Below are 18,172 nucleotides of genomic sequence, written 5' to 3'. Positions count from 1 at the left end.
TCTTCATGGCCCACCACTAGAGAAGCTGATAATTTAGATGTTGATGGAGAGGATGAACCAGATGCAGATGATGCTGATGTTGGTGCTTATTGGGGAGTCGTTTTGGATTCAACAGTTGTTTATGATGATGATGGTGCTTATGGTGGAGCTGATCCCAATGATCCCATCAATTTATTAGTTCCCACCAATCTACTCACTCAAATCGAGCCCATCGGTCCTATGGATCCCATTGATCCAATGGATTTCATTAATCCCATTGGCCATGACCCTATGATATATGAAGGTGCAGTTGGCTATGAAGCCCCTATGGGACATGGAGGTGCCGTTGGTCCTGAAGAACCCTTTGATCCTGAAGAACCCGTTGGTCATGAAGAAACCGTTACTAGTAGTCAGGGTAGTCAAGAGAGCCGTCGTAAGCGTCAAAAGTCGTCAAACTTTACAGAAGAAGATCCATCAACCGATGACGACCCAAATTAGACGGTATTTTTGCACAAAATATTTGTAGACTATTGTAGACCATAAAGGTATGGATAGAAATAATAGAAATTGTAAATAATAAAGTGATACAAACAATACTATTTGCACCTGAAATGACTCAATTGTATTGACACTATAAGTCAAAAAAATAATAGTATGACTTCATATCACCCCTAACTAACACACTACTATCTAACCTCAACACCATTTCCTAACCTCCCACACCCTACTCAACCCATACCCAAATTAACCCAAATATAAAGCTAAATATAATTATAATGCTTTTATATTGTACTATTAAAACAATATAAAAAACCATTTTTATTTAAATTTGAAAAATTATAAAAAAATAACACTAAATGAATATTTTTCTGATAAATTAGAAATCATTATAATAAAGAAATACAATTATCATTGGCACTACCTATCAAACTATCAATACCTACTTATTTACAGTACATACCGGTGCCGCAACAAACACAATAAAAACAGTCAGAAAAAAACCAAATGGCATTAGAAAACATACAGCAAGCGATAGACGGTGTACACCAACTGCTGGAAGTGACACAAATGGTAGAGATAAGTCATGGCGACAATCAGCAGCCATACATCAATATGTCACTAAACCATACTATACAGCAACAGGTATGGGTGGCCGGTAAGTCTATTAATACACGTGTGACAAGAAGTATTGGAAGACGGTTAGTAAATTTGGAAAATCGCGTCAATTTTAGCTGTCTATGGGTTAACTATAGAGGCAGTAGGGTATGCGTTGTTTTAAAAAGATTAAAAGATGTCGCAACTTTACAACTTCGCCCGGCTCACTCGTACGGACTGGTCAGTAACGGCGGTCCTCAATCGACTCTCATTGTCCGACAGACACCAGGCAGTGGACAGCCGGACGAGGAATTGCTTTATATTATATCGGAGCGAACGGCAGAAATGATGGCTAAACAGCTATACGATCAACAGATTATACACAAACTTATAGACGCCTTTAACAAACTGATCAATGCGGGCATTCAACTATACCAGACCTATCTGGACAACTATATACCCAATGTTGATCTGGTCGACAACGATAACCAAAGACAGCGGTTTTGCGAAGTGGCCACACGGCTCAGGTATCTGTTGCACGAAGCCATGTCAATGGAAGAGGTGCTCACACACGCTGTCGAGTATACACCGCAAGCCCTAGCGATACAAGTGCAGCCCATACCGGTAGGCAGACCGGCGCCGTTAAACTTGCAGCCGTGGCTACCCGAGTTCCCGACACACATCAGTAGTATGAATGAATTTGAAGGAATCAAACAAAATGTGGAAAACAATAGACACCGATTATATCAAATCAATTGGATGGATGTGTTTAACCGGTACGCACACCGGGACCACTCAATTGTTATCAATAAGACAGGAAATCAGGTATTAAAGTTTGCAGATAGTAATCAAGTGATTCACGTGTTTGTTAATATAGGAGGCAATCATGGGATCGAATTACGATCAACTAGTTTTCTGACCATTGATTATAAAAAAGCGCACACGTATTATATACGAACAGTAAGCAATCGACAATTGATATACAAGAGTCCAAAACTAAGTGAATACATTTTTCAACCGGTTTATAGTTACGGTAATCACGGCGAACACGTTATTGTTGGTCTGAACGGTTGGCATACAATGGTATTGCAGTTCAAAGACATTGGCCCAGAGGAACGGGTATATTTTGTCAACTACAGAATAGCCCGCAAATTGAGACGACTGTTTGAGGTGTGGGATGTAATGACAGTTTATCGGCACTGGTTTGTAGATCTGATTCGTTACGCTTCGTTGCTTATTGAGATGCAAAGATTTGCCAATCAAAACGTTCAGCTCCGACAAGATATTACCATCGAATTAATCAAACAGAAAAAGTGGTTGGCCGGTGCACTGCCCCGACTGTTTACCAATTATCATGCACTGGAAAAGCTGCAACTCTTGCACCGACACAGTATACTGATTGCCGATCCAAACAGACAGTTGCCAAGAGATTTGGTTTTATGGCCGTCAAAAAATGAAGCTAATAATTTAGATGTTGAAGGAGAGGATGAATCAGATGCTGACGATAATGATGCCGGTGCTTATTGGGGAGTTGTTTTGGATTCAACAGTTGTTGTTGTTGATGATGATGATGGTGCTTATGGTGGAGCTGATCCCAATGATCCCATCAATTTATTAGTTCCCACCAATCTACTCACTCAAATCGAGCCCATCGGTCCTATGGATCCCATTGATACCATTGATCCGATAGATCCCATGGATTTCATCAATCCCATTGGCCATGACCCTATGATATATGAAGGTGCTGTTGGACATCAAGAACCTGCTGGCAATGAACATCCCGGTACTAGAAGTCAGGATAGTCCACAAGGAGCTTGTAAACGACGAAAGTCTTCAACCGCTACAAAACAAGATCCACAGTCGGATGACAAACCAAATTAAACATAAAATATTTGATAGACTATTGTCTGAAAAATGAGATAGGATTACAATCAATAGACAAAAGAGATTTACTGATTCATCAATATCAATATAACACTTTAAGATAATAGTTCTGTTTGTATGCGTGCAAATTTCATCAACAACCATATTTTAATTCAAATCTAAAAATGTATTGTTATATTTTCAATTATTATTTAAAGTAATGTTATTTCTATTGTAAATTTTAAATGATTATTGAGCTCAGGTAGGTTTTAGGGATAGGTAGGCAGATGCTGTGTAATAACATATTGCTATATTCTATAAGTCACATGGCACCGGGAGGTTAGCTACCTGTGCTAAATTTTTGTAAAATTTCCTCAAATGCAAAAATTTCCAATTTGTGTGAAAATTTTCAATTTTTATTGAAAGCAATGTTATTTCTATGGGAAATTTTAAATGTTTATTTAGCACTGGTAGGTTTTAAGGACAGGTAGGCAGGTGTTGTGTAATTACACTTTGCTATATTGTGTGAGTCTTAGGGCACCGGGAGGTAAGCTACCTGTGCTAAATTTTTGTAAAATTTTCTCAAATGCAAAAATTTTCAATTTATTTTAAAATTTTGAATTTTTATTGAAAGCAATGTTATTTATATGGGAAATTTTAAATGTTTATTTAGCACTGGTAGGTTTTAAGGACAGGTAGGCAGGTGTTGTGTAATTACACTTTGCTATATTGTGTGAGTTTTAGGGCACCGGGAGGTTAGCTACCTGTGCTAAATTTTTGTAAAATTTTCTCAAATGCAAAAACGATTAAATTTTCAATTTTTATTAAAATTATTTAAATTTATATAAAAACTAAAAATTCTCAAAAGTTTAGACCAAATAATGTCTAATGGTTCAGTAGTTTTGTTACATTAGGTTATGTAGTACATTACCAGTAGTTGTATAAACAAATTAAGTCTCATTCAAACTACTTATGATGAATATTTTAAAATTAGTAAAAGAATTGCACGGCTATAGACGTTGCGCGGGTTAAACTAGTTATTATTATTAATTATATTGATTTTGAAGTCAATAATATGATTCAGTAAATGATTGAATTAAATTTAATATCTATTATTTTTTTTTAATTTCAGAAATAAACCATAATATCGATATTTATGAAATATAAATTAGTACAGAATATAATATATAAGCATTTTTTAATTAAAATTTTTCTTTTAGTTTAAAATTTTAGAAAAATATTATTATTTTTTTGAAACAATTAGAGATAATTAAAATAATTAACAAAATTATCGTTTCATTACCAATCAATCAAACTATCAATACATCAATACAATCAATTTAGTACATACCGGTGCCACAACAAACAGACCAATGGCATTAGAGAACATACATCAATCAATAGACGGTGTACACCAACTGTTGGAAGTGATAGATCTGGTACAGGTAAGACACGACGGCAATCCTCAGCCATACATCAATATGTCAATACAATATGTAAAGTTGCAGGTATGGGTGGCCGGACAGACCATTGATACATGTGTCACAAAAAAGGAAGAAAAACGGTCAGTATATTTGGAGAATAGCATAAGTTTTAGTTGCCAATGGGTTAACTATCGGGACAGTAGGGTATGCGTAGTTTTAAAAAGGGGTACAAGTCAAAAATCTAGTCGTCCAGCCCACTCGCATGGATTGGTCAGTGAAGGCGGTCCTCAATCAACGCTCGTTGTCAGACAGACACCTGACGGAGGACAGCCGGACGACGAATTGCTTTATATTATCGACGAGCGAACAGCACAGATGATGGTCACACAGTTATACGATCAACAGGTTATACACAAACTTATAGACGCCATCAATAATCTAATCAATGCAGGCATTCAACTCTATCAGACCTATTTGGATAACTATATGCCCAATGTTGCTCTGGTTGATAACGATAACCAAAATCAACGGTTCTGCGGAGTGGCCACACGGCTCAGGTATCTGCTGCACGAAGCCATGTCAATGGAAGAGGTGCTCACACACGCTGTCGAGTATATGCCTCAAAAGCTAACGACACAAATGCTTCCCGAACCGATAAGTCGATCGGCGCCTTTAAACTTGCAGCCATGGCTACCCGAGCACCCGCCACATATAAATGATATGAAGGAATTTGAAGTAATCAAACAAAATGTGGAAAACAATGGACACCGGTTATACCAAATCAATTGGATGGATGTGTTTGAACGGTACGCACACCGGAACCATTCAATTGTTATTAGTCAGGCAGGAGAACAGTCAATAAAGTTTAATAATAATAATCAAACGGTTACTGTGTTTGTTCATCTTGGATACGGAAGGGGCGCTGAACTACGATCAACAAGTTTTCTAAACTATGAACATAAACAACCGCTTATTTATTTTGTACGTACGGTAAACAATCGTCAGTTGATATTCAAGAGTAGAAACCCAAATGACAAGTTTATGCAACCGGTTTACAGTAACGGCAATCACGGCCAACACGTTGTTATTGGTCTCAACGGTTGGCAGACAATGGTATTACACTTCGACGGCATTGGTCCCGAGGAACGGGTATATTTTGTCAACAGTAGTATAGCCCGCCGATTGAGACGACTGTTCGAAGTATGGGATGTCATGACAGTCTATCGGCGCTGGTTTGAAGATCTAATCCGTTATTCTTCTCTTCTCATTGAAATGCAACGGTTTGCCAATCAAAACGTTGATCTACGACAAAATATTATCACCGATTTGATCAATCGGAACAAATGGTTAGCCGGTGCACTGACCCGACTGCTTACCAATTATCATGCATTGGAGAAACTGCAATTATTGCATCGGCACAGTGTATTTATTGGAGATCCAAACAAAGACCCGCCGAGAGCTTTGCTCCAATGGCCGACACTTAAAATGGCTTCTAATTTGGACGTTGAAGAAGAAAATGATGAATCAGATGCTGACGATACAGATGCCGGTACATATTGGGGAGTCATATTGGATTCAACAGCTGATGATGATGGTGCTTATGGTGGAGTTGATTTCATCAATCCTATTAATCTAGTAGATCCCATAGATCCTTTAGATCCTTTTGATCCCATAGATCCCATAGATCCCATAGATCCCATAGATCCCATTGAACCAATCGATCCGATAGACTATGAACTTACTGAAGTTATTTTGGATACTACATTTGATGATGTTGGTGGTGGTGGTGCTTATGGTGAAGTTGATCCCATTTATCCCCTCAGTCTAGTCGATTCCATCAATCACATCGAGCCCAATGAGCCCATTGGTACCATTGAACCAATTGATCCGATGGATTTCATCAATCCCATTGGCCACGACCCTATGAAAGTCGATTTAGATACTTCAGTTGATGATGATGGTGGTGCTAATGGTGGAGTTGATCCTATTGATCACATGAATCTTATCGATTCCATCAATCTTATTGAGCCCGTCGAGCCAATTGGTCCCGGTGAACCAATTGATCCTATGGATTTCATCAATCCCATTGGCCATGACCCTAATAACGTCATTTTGGATACAATAGTTGATGATGTTGGTGATCCTGATGCAGCTGATCCCATTGATCCCACCAATCCTAGTGACTATCAAGATGTTTATCAACCGGGCACTAGTGGTAGTAGAAAAATTGGTACTAAACGTCAAAAGACAACAACTGTCACAAAAGAGGATCCATCGACTGATGACAAACCAAATTAGACAAAAATATTTAGTAGACTGTTATAAGGAACGGCAGTACAAACACATTAGAGGTTTTTATAGATAATGAAATACATGAAGTTTTAGTACAAATTTTCTTTTAATTAATTAATTTATTAATTAATGATCAAATATATATATATATATATATATATATATAAGTAAGTAATTAATGAGACAAAAAAAAGAGAACAGGTATCAGTAAAATACTGTATAAATGATAGCTTGTAATACTGAATGTTATTGGAAATGGCAAAAAATATATGACTTTCCTTTAGAAACTATAGTCTTAAAAAATAGTCAAATTTGCTCAAACATTAGCCCAAGCAAACAGATTAATTTTTTTATACATAATATAAATTGTTTTATATGATATAATAATTTGATAATTTATTGTAAGATACTGTAAGTATAAACTACAGTAATAATACAGTAAGTACTGTTTATTGAACTATACAGTTACAGTATATTTATTTAGTGTAAATTACAATAATGTAATAATTTTAAAATTTAATTTTATTACAAAAAAAAATAGAAAATTTATTCAAAATATAAGAATAATACTTAGATATCAGTACTAAAGAGACACAATTAGAGTGCACTACCAATCAAACTATCAATACCTGTGCCAACCAACATAACAGACATAAAGACCAATGGCATTAGAGAATATACAGCAATCAATAGACGGTGTACACCAACTTCTGGAAGTGATAGATCTGGTACAGGTAAGACACGACGGCAATCCTCAGCCATACATCAATATGTCATTATTATATAAACAGATGCAGGTATGGGTGGCCGGACAGCCAATTGATATAACTATTACAAAAATGGGTGAAAAACGGGTAGTAAATTTGGAGAATCGCATAAGTTTTAGCTGCCAATGGGTCAACTATCGGGGCAGTAGGGTATGCGTAGTGTTAAAAAAGGCTATAGATCAAAAAGTTATTCGCCCGGCCCACTCGCACGGATTGATCAGTGATGGCGGTCCTCAAGCGACACTCATTGTCAGACAGACACCTGATGGAGGACAGCCGGACGACGAATTGCTTTATGTTATCGACGAGCGAACGGCACAGATGATGGCCACACAGCTATACGATCAACAGGTCATACATAAACTTATAGACGCCATCAACAATCTAATCAATGCAGGCATTCAACTCTATCAGACCTATTTTGATAACTATATGCCCAATGTTGCTCTGGTTGATAACGATAACCAAAAACAACGGTTCTGCGAAGTGGCCACACGGCTCAGGTATCTGCTGCGCGAAGCCATGTCAATGGAAGAGGTGCTCACACACGCTGTCGAGTATATGCCTAAAAAGCTAACGATACAAGTTCTGCCCGAACCAATAAGTCGACCGGCGCCTCTAAATTTGAAGCCATGGCTACCCGAACACCCGCCACATATAAATGATATGAAGGAATTTGAAGTAATCAAACAAAATGTGGAAAACAATAGACACCGGTTATACCAAATCAATTGGATGGATGTGTTTGAACGGTACGCATACCGGAACCATTCAATTGTTATTAGTCAGGCAGGAGAACAGTCAATACAGTTTAATAATAGTAATCAAACGGTTACTGTGTTTGTTCATCTTGGATACGGAAGGGGCGCTGAACTACGGTCAACAAGTTTTCTAAACTATGAACATAAACAACCTAGCATCTATTTTGTACGTACAGTAAACAATCATCAGTTAATATTTAAGTGTAAAAACTCAAATGACAAACTTATGCACCCGGTTTACAGTAACGGCAATCACGGCCATCACGTTGTTATTGGTCTCAACGGTTGGCAGTCAATGGTTTTACACTTCGACGGCATTGGTCCCGAGGAACGGGTATATTTTGTCAACAGTAGTATAGCCCGCCGATTGAGACGACTGTTCGAAGTATGGGATGTCATGACAGTCTATCGGCGCTGGTTTGAAGATCTAATCCGTTATTCTTCTCTCATCATTGAAATGCAACGGTTTGCCAATCAAAACGTTGAGCTACGACAAGATATTGTCACCGATTTGATCAATCGGAACAAATGGTTAGCCGGTGCACTGCCCCGACTGCTTACCAATTATCATGCATTGGAGAAACTGCAGTTATTGCATCGGCACAGTATATTAATTGGCGATCCAAACAAAGACCCGCCGAGAGCTTTGTTCCAATGGCCGACAATTAAAACGGCTTCTAATTTGGACGTTGAAGGAGAAAATTATGAATCAGATGCTGACGATACAGATACAGGTGCTTATTGGGGAGTCATATTGGATTCAACAATTGATGAGGGTGGTGCTTATAGTGAAGTTGATTTCACGAATCCCATTAATCTAGTCGATCCCATTGAACCAATCGATCCGATAGGCTATGAACCTACTGAAGTTATTTTGGATCCTACAGTTGATGATGGTGGTGGTGGTGCTTATGGTGAAGTTGATCCCATTTATCCCCTCACTCTAGTCGATTCCATCAATCTTATTGAGTCCAATGAGCCCATTGGTTCCATTGAACCACTCGATCCTATGGATTTCATCAATCCCATAGGCCATGATCCTATGAAAGTCAATTTGTATACTACTGTTGATGATGATGGTGGAGTTGATCCTATTGATCACATGAATTTAGTCGATTCCATCAATCTCATTGAGCCCGTCGAGCCAATTGGTCCAATTGAACCAATCGATCCTATGGATTTCATCAATCCCATTGGCCATGACCCTAATAACGTCATTTTCGATACAATAGTTGATGATGTTGGTTATCCTGATGCAGCTGATCCCATTGATCCCACCAATCCTAGTGACTATCAAGATGTTTATCAACCGGGCACTAGTGGTAGTAGAAAAATTGGTAATAAACGTCAAAAGACAACAACTGTCACAAAAGAGGATCCATCGACTGATGATAAACCAAATTAGACGAAAATATTTAGTAGACTGTTATAAGGAATGGCAGTACAAACATATTAGAGGTTTTTTTTTATAGAAAATGAAATTCATAAAGTTTTAATCAAAATTTTCTTTTATTTAATTTATTAATTAATGATAAAAATATATATTTAAGTAAGTAATTAATGAGACAAAAAAAGAGAACAGCTATCAGTAAAATACTGTATAAATGATAATTTGTAATACTGATTGTCATTGGAAATGGCAAAAAATATATGACTTTCCTTTAGAAACTATAGTCTTAAAAAATAGTCAAATTTGCTCAAACATTAGCCCAAGCAAACAGATTAATTTTTTTATACATAATATAAATTGGTTTCTATGATATGATAATTTACTGTAAAATGTTCTCAATTTATAGCATTGAATTACATTTTGTATATTGATTTTTTTTAAAAACCATTCAAACAATTACTTAATATTTTTTAAAGGTTAGGTTGGGAGGGTTAGAAATGAGTGTGCAGTCAGCGGAAGGTAGAGGAGGTTAATCAGGTAGTCTTAAATTAGCTGTATTGTCTAAATAGCGTTCAAAAACTATGAAAATACCGATAAAACAAATAACCAGACTGTTACCGACAAACTATATACCGGTATAATAATAATAATAGTTGCTTAGATTATATATTAATTGTAATTTACAATAATGTACACCAAAAAAATATCAATAATTAATTTTTTAATTTAAAATTTGAAATTTGAAAAAAATTCTAAAAATTTATATTAATTAGATATCAATAAAGACATACATTTATCACACACAAAGACGCAGACACATTACCACAGACACCTTACATACCGGTGCACAACAATGAATACTATAATACAGAATTGGTTAGACGGCTCACAACAAATGCATGCACTGGTAGAGCTGGTACGAGTAACTCATGATCATAATCCGCGACCATTTATTGATATGTCGTTAGTGAATACGATGCAAGAGGTATGGGTGGCCAGAGTGTGCATTGATGTCGAAGTGAAAAGGTTTCAAACAAAACCTGTTGTTAATATTGAGAATCGTATGAATATTTGCAGTGAATGGGTCAACTATAGAGATAGTAGACTATGTCTAGTAATCAGGCAATTACTTACCCCAAAATCATTATGGCGACGGGTGCACTCACACGGATTGGTCAGTGAGGGCGGACCTCAAGCGACACTCCTACCTTCTCCAGAACAGACACCCGGTTTGAACAACAGTTTGGTTTATATTATCCTTGATGGCTACACTGCTATACGATCGGTGTATTATACACAAACTAATTGATGCCATCTATAAACTGGTCAATGGGGGCAGCCAACTGTATGTGGCCTATCAGGACCAATATCTACTTGAATTGGACACTTTTGAAGGACAAAGAGTACATTTCTATGTGTTGTCCACACGGATCAGGTATCAACTACAAAGGGCAATGGAAATGGAGACGATATTGATCAACGCTGTCGAGTATTTACCTCAACACTATACCAGCCGATTGTTGCCCCCACCAGAAACCGAAATAGTGCCCGACAACTTGACGCTATGGCAACCGGAAGTAGTGCCAACTATGGACAATCTACAGATATTTCAGGAAATTGCTGACAATATCCAAAACAACGAAAACAGGTTATACCAAATTAATTGGCAAACCGATGTCCTCGATAGATACGTCAGGGCGTCTATTGCTATCAATAGTAACGGAAACCAGAGGCTACGGCTTCCCAATGGACGAATGTTTGAGGTATCTGTCAATATTGATCACAAGGATGGTATTGAACTACAGTCGACCGATATGTCAATTGTTCCGATAGTCTATTATATACGGCCGCTTAACAATCGTCAATTGATATATAGGAGTGTGGATGATAGTTATAGGGCCAACGTCACCAATCAATTCATACCCGTCTATAGTAGCGGCAATCACGGACAACATCCAGATATTGGTCTCGACGGTTGGCAGGCAATGGTCTTAAAATTAGAGGATATTGGGACTAATGAGGAACGGGTGTATTTTGTTAACATTAAAATGGCCAGTCGATTGAGACGACTATTCGAAATCTAGGACGTCATGAAAGTCTATCGGTTTTGGTTCAATGAACTGATCCGATTTGCATCGGCACTCATTGAAATGCAGAGATCGGCTATTGAAATGAATGTCGTGGACCGACAACAGTTACAATACGAACTGAACAATTGGAACAACTGGTTAGCCGCCGATGCTTTGCCACAAATGACTAGGAATTATTGGGCACTGGAAAAGCTACAACTACTGTATCGGCACAGTATACTGATTGGCGATACAAGCAATCAGCCGCCACTTGATTTGAAACATCCAAGACATTTAAAAAACTTAGATGAACCGCTAGCTTATAATTCTGATGACAATACAGATGCCGATGCCTACTGGGAAATCAATGCTGGTGGTAGTAGTGGTAGTGGGGCCGGTACCGGTGCCGGTGCCGGTCCAAGTCATGTCAAGACATCAACTATAACAAAATTTGATCCGATTGAACCCAGCGATCAAATTGTTCTCATAGATGACATCTACCCTATAGATGAGATCATTCTCATAGATGACCCTATGGATGACATCAATCCCATAGATGACATCAACCCTATAGATGACATCAATCTTATAAATCTAATCCATCACCACGATCTGGTCGATCAGATCAATGCCATGGATCCCATCGCTCCCAACGCTCCCATTGCTCCCATTGCTCCCATTGCTCCCATTGCTCCCATTGCTCCCATCGATCCCATCGATCCCATGATTTTCATCAATCCCATTGGCCAACACCCTGATGGACATCAAGATGACGATGAAGATAGCGATACTTTTAGTACGGATAGTGAACGAAATCTTCCCAAACGTCGAAAGTCGTAAACCGTTACAAAACAAGATCTACAGCCGAATGACAAACCAAATTGGATCCAAAATATTTGGTAGACTATTGTCTCAGAAAAGTACAATCAATGAACTAATAGTAGATATTATATTTTATATCTATAATAAAGTGATTGATTTGATTTGATTATTATATATTTTTTAAATTCAGAAATATGACGCCATAAGATTGACATCAGTAACAATTAGATACTGTATGTTTAAAATATAAATTAGTATTTTATCACTAATTGTATCGATTTATTTTAATTATTAAAAAAAAATTAGAAAATTATTTTTAAAAAAAACAAGATAATAATTGGATATCAGAGTATATTTGACAAATTTACAATAATCGTAATAATAGATAATTAATCTTAATCAATCAGTCAATTAATTAATTAGTTGAAACTATAATAAATTTTGTCTACAAAATTAAACATTAGTCTATAAATTATTAATCCAGTTATTTTAAAAGTTTCAATAATTTAATAATATTTTTTATTTTTAGAAATAAATTTTTAACTTTTAATAATAATTTTTTAATTGTTATCATTATTATAAAAATATTTTTTTTTTTTTAAACATAGACAAACAAACAGAATACAACCAACTATTCACAAGACTACTACCGATACCAGTCCTATTACATACCGGTTCTGACATATGAATGGAGGCAGAAATCGGAAATGTTATTCAAGATTGGCTAAATGGCGCACAACATTTGCAGAGTATTGTAGAGCTGGTACATGTTTATCCATATAATCAGCCGCCATATATCAATATGTCTATACAGGACCAATATCAACGGGTATGGGTGGCCGGAGAGCCAATCGATGTAGACGTAAGGATTTTAAACCAAAAACGGTATTTCAGGTTAGAAAATGACTCGCGTTTTAGTAGTCAATGGGTCAACTATAGGGATATTAGGGCATGCATGATGATGACACCGGGACAAAAAGGAAATTTGGGACCGTCGCACGCGTACGGTTTGGTCAGTAAAGGTGGTCCTCAAGCATCGCTTATTGTTCGTCCGGGACAGCAGCCCGTTTAGGATCTGCTCTATGTTATCGATCCCCGTACGGCACACGCAATAGCTACACGTCTATACGACCAGTGCATTATGCAAACAATTATCGAGGTCTTCTATAGGCTGATCTATGCCGGCAGTCAACTCTTTGTGGCCTATCTTCAAGTTAACGGGTTCAACAATTTTGATCAACTAAGAAATCAATTCTATGAAGTGTCCACAAAAATCAGGTATCAGTTAGGAGTAGCCATGGAAATGGAGGAAGTGTTGACACACGCAATCGAATATCTGCCGGTTCGCTACGCCCATGGATGCCTACCCGAACCGGCAATCGAAACTGAAACACCAGCAAACTTACACCAATGGCAACCAGAACCGGCAAACCTAAACCATATACAGGCTATGCAGCAAATTGCTAACAATATTGAAAACAATCAGTTATACCAAATCGATTGGCACCAAAACGTACTGTTGCCGTACAGTCATTTGAATCACTCGGTTAGAATCAATGAAGAGGGAGTCCAAGTGGTCAGATTTCCCGACGGCCGAGAAGTTCGTGTAACTGTCGAACGTCATATTGAGAATAGTATTCGGTTGCGATCTAATGCTTTTCTAGTCCACGAAGCAAATCTTCCTGTATATTATAATATATTTACGGTCAACAATCGCAAGTTAATATATAGATGTCCGGATAATTCCGTAACATTTACACCGGTCTATAGCAGCGGCATTCATGGAGGACATCCTATTCTTGGTATGAATGGTTGGCAGGCAATGGTATTACAATTGGATGGCACTGATGAACGGGTGCATTTTGTCGATTATCAAATGGCTGGCCGATTGAGACGACTGTTCGAGGTTTGGGACGTCATGAAAGTCTATCGGTTGTGGTTTAACGAACTGATCAGATTTACATCAATGCTTTTTGAGATGAACCGATCTGCCAATCAATTAATCGGTTTTCAAGAACATCAACAAAACCAACTGTACGTTTTGAACAACTGGTTGACCAATGCTTTGCCACAGATTACTAGAAATTATTGGGCACTAGAAAAACTACAGCTACTGCATCGGCACAGTATACTGATTGGTACTCTAGAAAATCAGCCAAAATTGATGCACCGATGGCCCAATCGTGAAGATGCACTACATTTAGACGATCCGGATGATTATGAATCTGACGACAATACAGATGCCGCTGCCTATTGGGGATACAATCAAGGTTATGGAGAAGCTGATGGTGCTAGTGGTAGTGCCGGTCCCAGTGGTTTTGCAAACAGTGATGGTGCCGGTCCCAGTGGCTTTGCAAGCAGTAGTAGTGCTGGTCCTAGTGGTACTACAAGGAGTAGTAGTGCCAGTCCAAGTGGCTCTACAAGCAGTAGTAGTAGTACCGGTACCAGTAGTTCTACAAGCAGTAGTAGCACCCGTATCAGTAGTTCTACAAGCAGTAGTAGTACCAGTACCAGTAGCTCTACAACCAGTGGCAATGGTAGATGCAAAGAATCAGTTTTCAAAAAACGAAGACCTAGAGATGATGACAGTGATAATGATAGAGATGGCGGTCCCAAAAAAAAATTGACCACAACTATCACAAAAGTGGATACAACAGCGCCTGGATATGTAGAGTAAACTAGATATGATATGTCTGTTATAAAAACAATTTGTCAGATAATATTAGGAACGGTAGGTAACAAATAAAATCAGATAAACAAAATTAATATTGTAATATTTGTTGTATGGGAAATATAAAACTAACTAATATAGACTTACTAGTAATGGTTATAATATTATTATAATTTTTATCGACTTAATTAATTATATACTTATATTTAATTAATACTATAAACATACTTAAATAAAAATATATAATTAATTTTAATGAATAAATAAAAATTTCAATTAAAATAGATAATAAACAATTTGTTAATAATTTTGTTAATAAAATTAAACATTACATTAACAACAACAAGAAAAATATTTAATTCTTAGCTTTATTTAATAATAACAATAATATTACTAATTTATTGATTAACCTATTAATCAAATCAATCAACAAAAAATCATGTTATTTAAGTATGTGATGGATTAGGTTTCATAAATATTTGTCTGATTGTTTTTTTTTTATATTAATTGTTTCACTAGTTTTTAATTTTTACCACAAAAACAAATTATTTATTTTTAAATTTAAATTAAAAAATATAATTCTATAATACATTTTTAAGACAAACACATAGAAGATACAGTATGTATACATACATAAGCTCTATAGATAGATAAACGCAGAGACAAACCAGTCAACCATCAGAATTATCATCAGTTATGGACAATGAAAATCAGATAAATTATGCGATGTTGGAAAGTATGTTAACACAAGTTCACAATTTTATCCAACCATTAGCACTGGTAGAGATAGACAATCTGGAAGTTGAGGGGCGACCATATGTCGATATGATTGGTCAAATGAATCAACAGCTACAGGTTGCCGGAGTGCTCATCAATACCAGGAGATTGAACAGATATAACAGACGGAGCATAAAATTACAGAATAGACAATCATTTGCGTGTCAATGGGTTAACCATCGGCAGACCAGAGTATGTTTGGTCATACATTACGTAGGGAATAACCATCCAAAACCAATTCACTCATACGGATTCAGAATGGATGGTGGTCCACAAGCAAAACTCATTGTCCAGGAAGGACAGGACAATCAGCGACAGGAACTGTTGTATGTCTTAGACGAACCAAAGGCCAGAGCAATGTTCCAACAAATTTACGAACGACAGGCGTTACGCAATTGTGTCGAAGCCAACAATTGGCTTATTTATTTCGCACATCTACTCTATCATAGTTATCGGGACAGATATATACCACTATTGGACGACCTTAGGGAACGATTCTATGCCGAGTATCGTTTGATCGGACAACTAATGTCTACATTTAAAGAAATGGAGAAAATCTTAACGCATGCAGTGATCTATCAGCCGGTAGAGTTTGATGTGGAAAATGCACCGAATATGCCCGAACCGATAGTCACACCGATTCCGCCGCCAAATATGAACGACTTAATAATGATCGAAATTATAGATATAAATCAAATGCATCAGTTAGAAGAATGGGAAACCAGTTTTGTAAACAATATGTTTCAAACCGATTGGCATAGTATGATGTTTGTCCACTACGTCCAACTCGACAACTCAGTAGCTATCAATGAAGTTGGAGTTCAAAACATACAGTTTCCACAGAGACCGCCAATAGATGTAGAAGTAGAGGTCGTCGACCAACAGACTATTCGACTCAAATCCAATTATTTTGTATTCGCGGGTTTCAATGAAACACAAGATTTACTAATACATACGCTAAACCCGGGCGCACCTTCACTCATATCTCGTATCAATCCTGCAAATTATTATCAATGGCCGGTCCATTCGTGCGGCATTCACGGCAATCATCATCAAATTGGAGTAAACGGATGGCAGACAATGGTGTTGCAGTTCGATGAAGTGGATAACGGCGCCAGACGGGTATTTTTTGTTACCCGTGCGATGGCCGCCGAATTACGCCAATTGTTCGAAGTGTTAGACATTATGAATGTCTATCGGCTCTGGTTTATCGATCTGACTAATTATGTGTCACTGATTCTCGAATTGCAACGTTTTGCCAACAGAATGGCCGAAATCGATGTCCGACGCTTACAATTGATGGATCAATTGCACGAAAGAGCCGATTGGTTGAACATTACACGACAACAGTTGTACGACAATTATTTAGCACTCGAGAAGTTAGAGCGACTCCATCGTCACAGCGTAATGATTCCCGACCATCCATTTCACAACAATCCAATCGTGTCTATCAATAGTTGGCTGTCAGTACCAAATAGTCAGAATTTAGATCTGCCGTCTGATGAAGATTTACCGGCAAATGTCCCGCAAGATGTTCTGGCAAATGTCATAGCAGATGTCTTTGCAGATGACCCGCTAGATGTCCCGCAAGATGTCCCACAAGATCTCCTGGCAAATATCATGGCAGATGTCTTTGCAGATGACCCGCAAGATGTCCCACAAGATGTCCCACAAGATGTCCCTCAAGATGTCCCTCAAGATGTCCCACAAGATGTCCCTCAAGATGTCCCTCAAGATCCCCTGGCAAATATCATGGCAGATGTCCCAGAAGATCTCCTGGCAAATGTAATGGCAGATATCATGGCAGATGTCCCAGAAGATCTCCTGGCAAATGTAATGGCAGATATCATGGCAGATGTCCCGGAAGATCTCCTGGCAAATGTAATGGCAGATATCTTTGCAGATGTCCCGCAAGAATATGTGGCCGATGTTGAACATGGCGTTCGTAGACCACACGAAGATGACAACAACGATAGCACAACAGGTAAACATAGAAAACCTAACATTTGAAATATTAAATATCAAAACAACATTATTAATAGACCATTGTCAAGCGGGGGAGGAGTGGGAGTGGGTTAGGTTAGGTTACAACATGAATTAAAAAACACATACAATCAGTAAAAAAATTAAAGTGTTAACTAAACTATATGTCATCGATGAACTATCAGCCAGTTTATTGTCACAAAAAATATTATAATCAAATAGATGTCTAATTAAGAAAATAGATTTTTAAAAACTAAATTTAACAAGTACATTAATATA

The 18,172-nt window shown here is 37.4% G+C and overlaps 3 protein-coding genes across 3 annotated transcripts; all 3 read left to right on the top strand.

The window, feature by feature from the left end:
* The first annotated feature begins 1,378 nt into the window (after positions 1 to 1,378).
* Positions 1,379 to 3,106, top strand: LOC128953883 (uncharacterized). The gene has a single exon (XM_054299418.1). It carries the CDS (start codon positions 1,420 to 1,422, stop codon positions 2,953 to 2,955), a length of 1,536 nt encoding a protein of 511 aa, XP_054155393.1. The 5' UTR covers positions 1,379 to 1,419; the 3' UTR covers positions 2,956 to 3,106.
* A 4,130-nt stretch (positions 3,107 to 7,236) lies between these two features.
* On the top strand, positions 7,237 to 9,635 carry LOC128953884 (uncharacterized). Its single transcript, XM_054299419.1, has 2 exons — positions 7,237 to 7,387; positions 7,445 to 9,635. Exons 1-2 carry the CDS (start codon positions 7,316 to 7,318, stop codon positions 9,584 to 9,586), a joined length of 2,214 nt encoding a protein of 737 aa, XP_054155394.1. The 5' UTR covers positions 7,237 to 7,315; the 3' UTR covers positions 9,587 to 9,635.
* A 2,026-nt stretch (positions 9,636 to 11,661) lies between these two features.
* LOC128953886 (uncharacterized) lies at positions 11,662 to 12,663 on the top strand. Its single transcript, XM_054299421.1, has 2 exons — positions 11,662 to 12,580; positions 12,653 to 12,663. The coding sequence occupies exon 1, from the start codon at positions 11,662 to 11,664 to the stop codon at positions 12,478 to 12,480; it is 819 nt and encodes a 272-aa protein (XP_054155396.1). The 3' UTR covers positions 12,481 to 12,580; positions 12,653 to 12,663.
* Positions 12,664 to 18,172: the final 5,509 nt, after the last annotated feature.

The sequence above is a fragment of the Oppia nitens genome, unplaced genomic scaffold (assembly GCF_028296485.1).
Source record: "Oppia nitens isolate AA-2021 unplaced genomic scaffold, nextdenovo-longstitch-racon4-pilon3 scaffold24_pilon_pilon_pilon, whole genome shotgun sequence".
NCBI classification, from domain to species: Eukaryota; Metazoa; Arthropoda; class Arachnida; order Sarcoptiformes; family Oppiidae; genus Oppia; species Oppia nitens.
This window is presented reverse-complemented; position numbering and strand designations above follow the sequence as displayed.

What these genes read in the sequence shown, in the direction of transcription:
- LOC128953883 (XM_054299418.1), top strand. Translation starts at nt 1,420, where the DNA reads ATGATGGCTAAACAGCTATACGATCAACAGATTATACACAAACTTATA.
- LOC128953884 (XM_054299419.1), top strand. Translation starts at nt 7,316, where the DNA reads ATGGCATTAGAGAATATACAGCAATCAATAGACGGTGTACACCAACTT. An exon ending in AAGTGATAGATCTGGTACAG is followed by an intron (nt 7,388 to 7,444) that starts GTAAGACACGAC and finishes TTATATAAACAG; the next exon opens with ATGCAGGTATGGGTGGCCGG.
- LOC128953886 (XM_054299421.1), top strand. Translation starts at nt 11,662, where the DNA reads ATGAAAGTCTATCGGTTTTGGTTCAATGAACTGATCCGATTTGCATCG.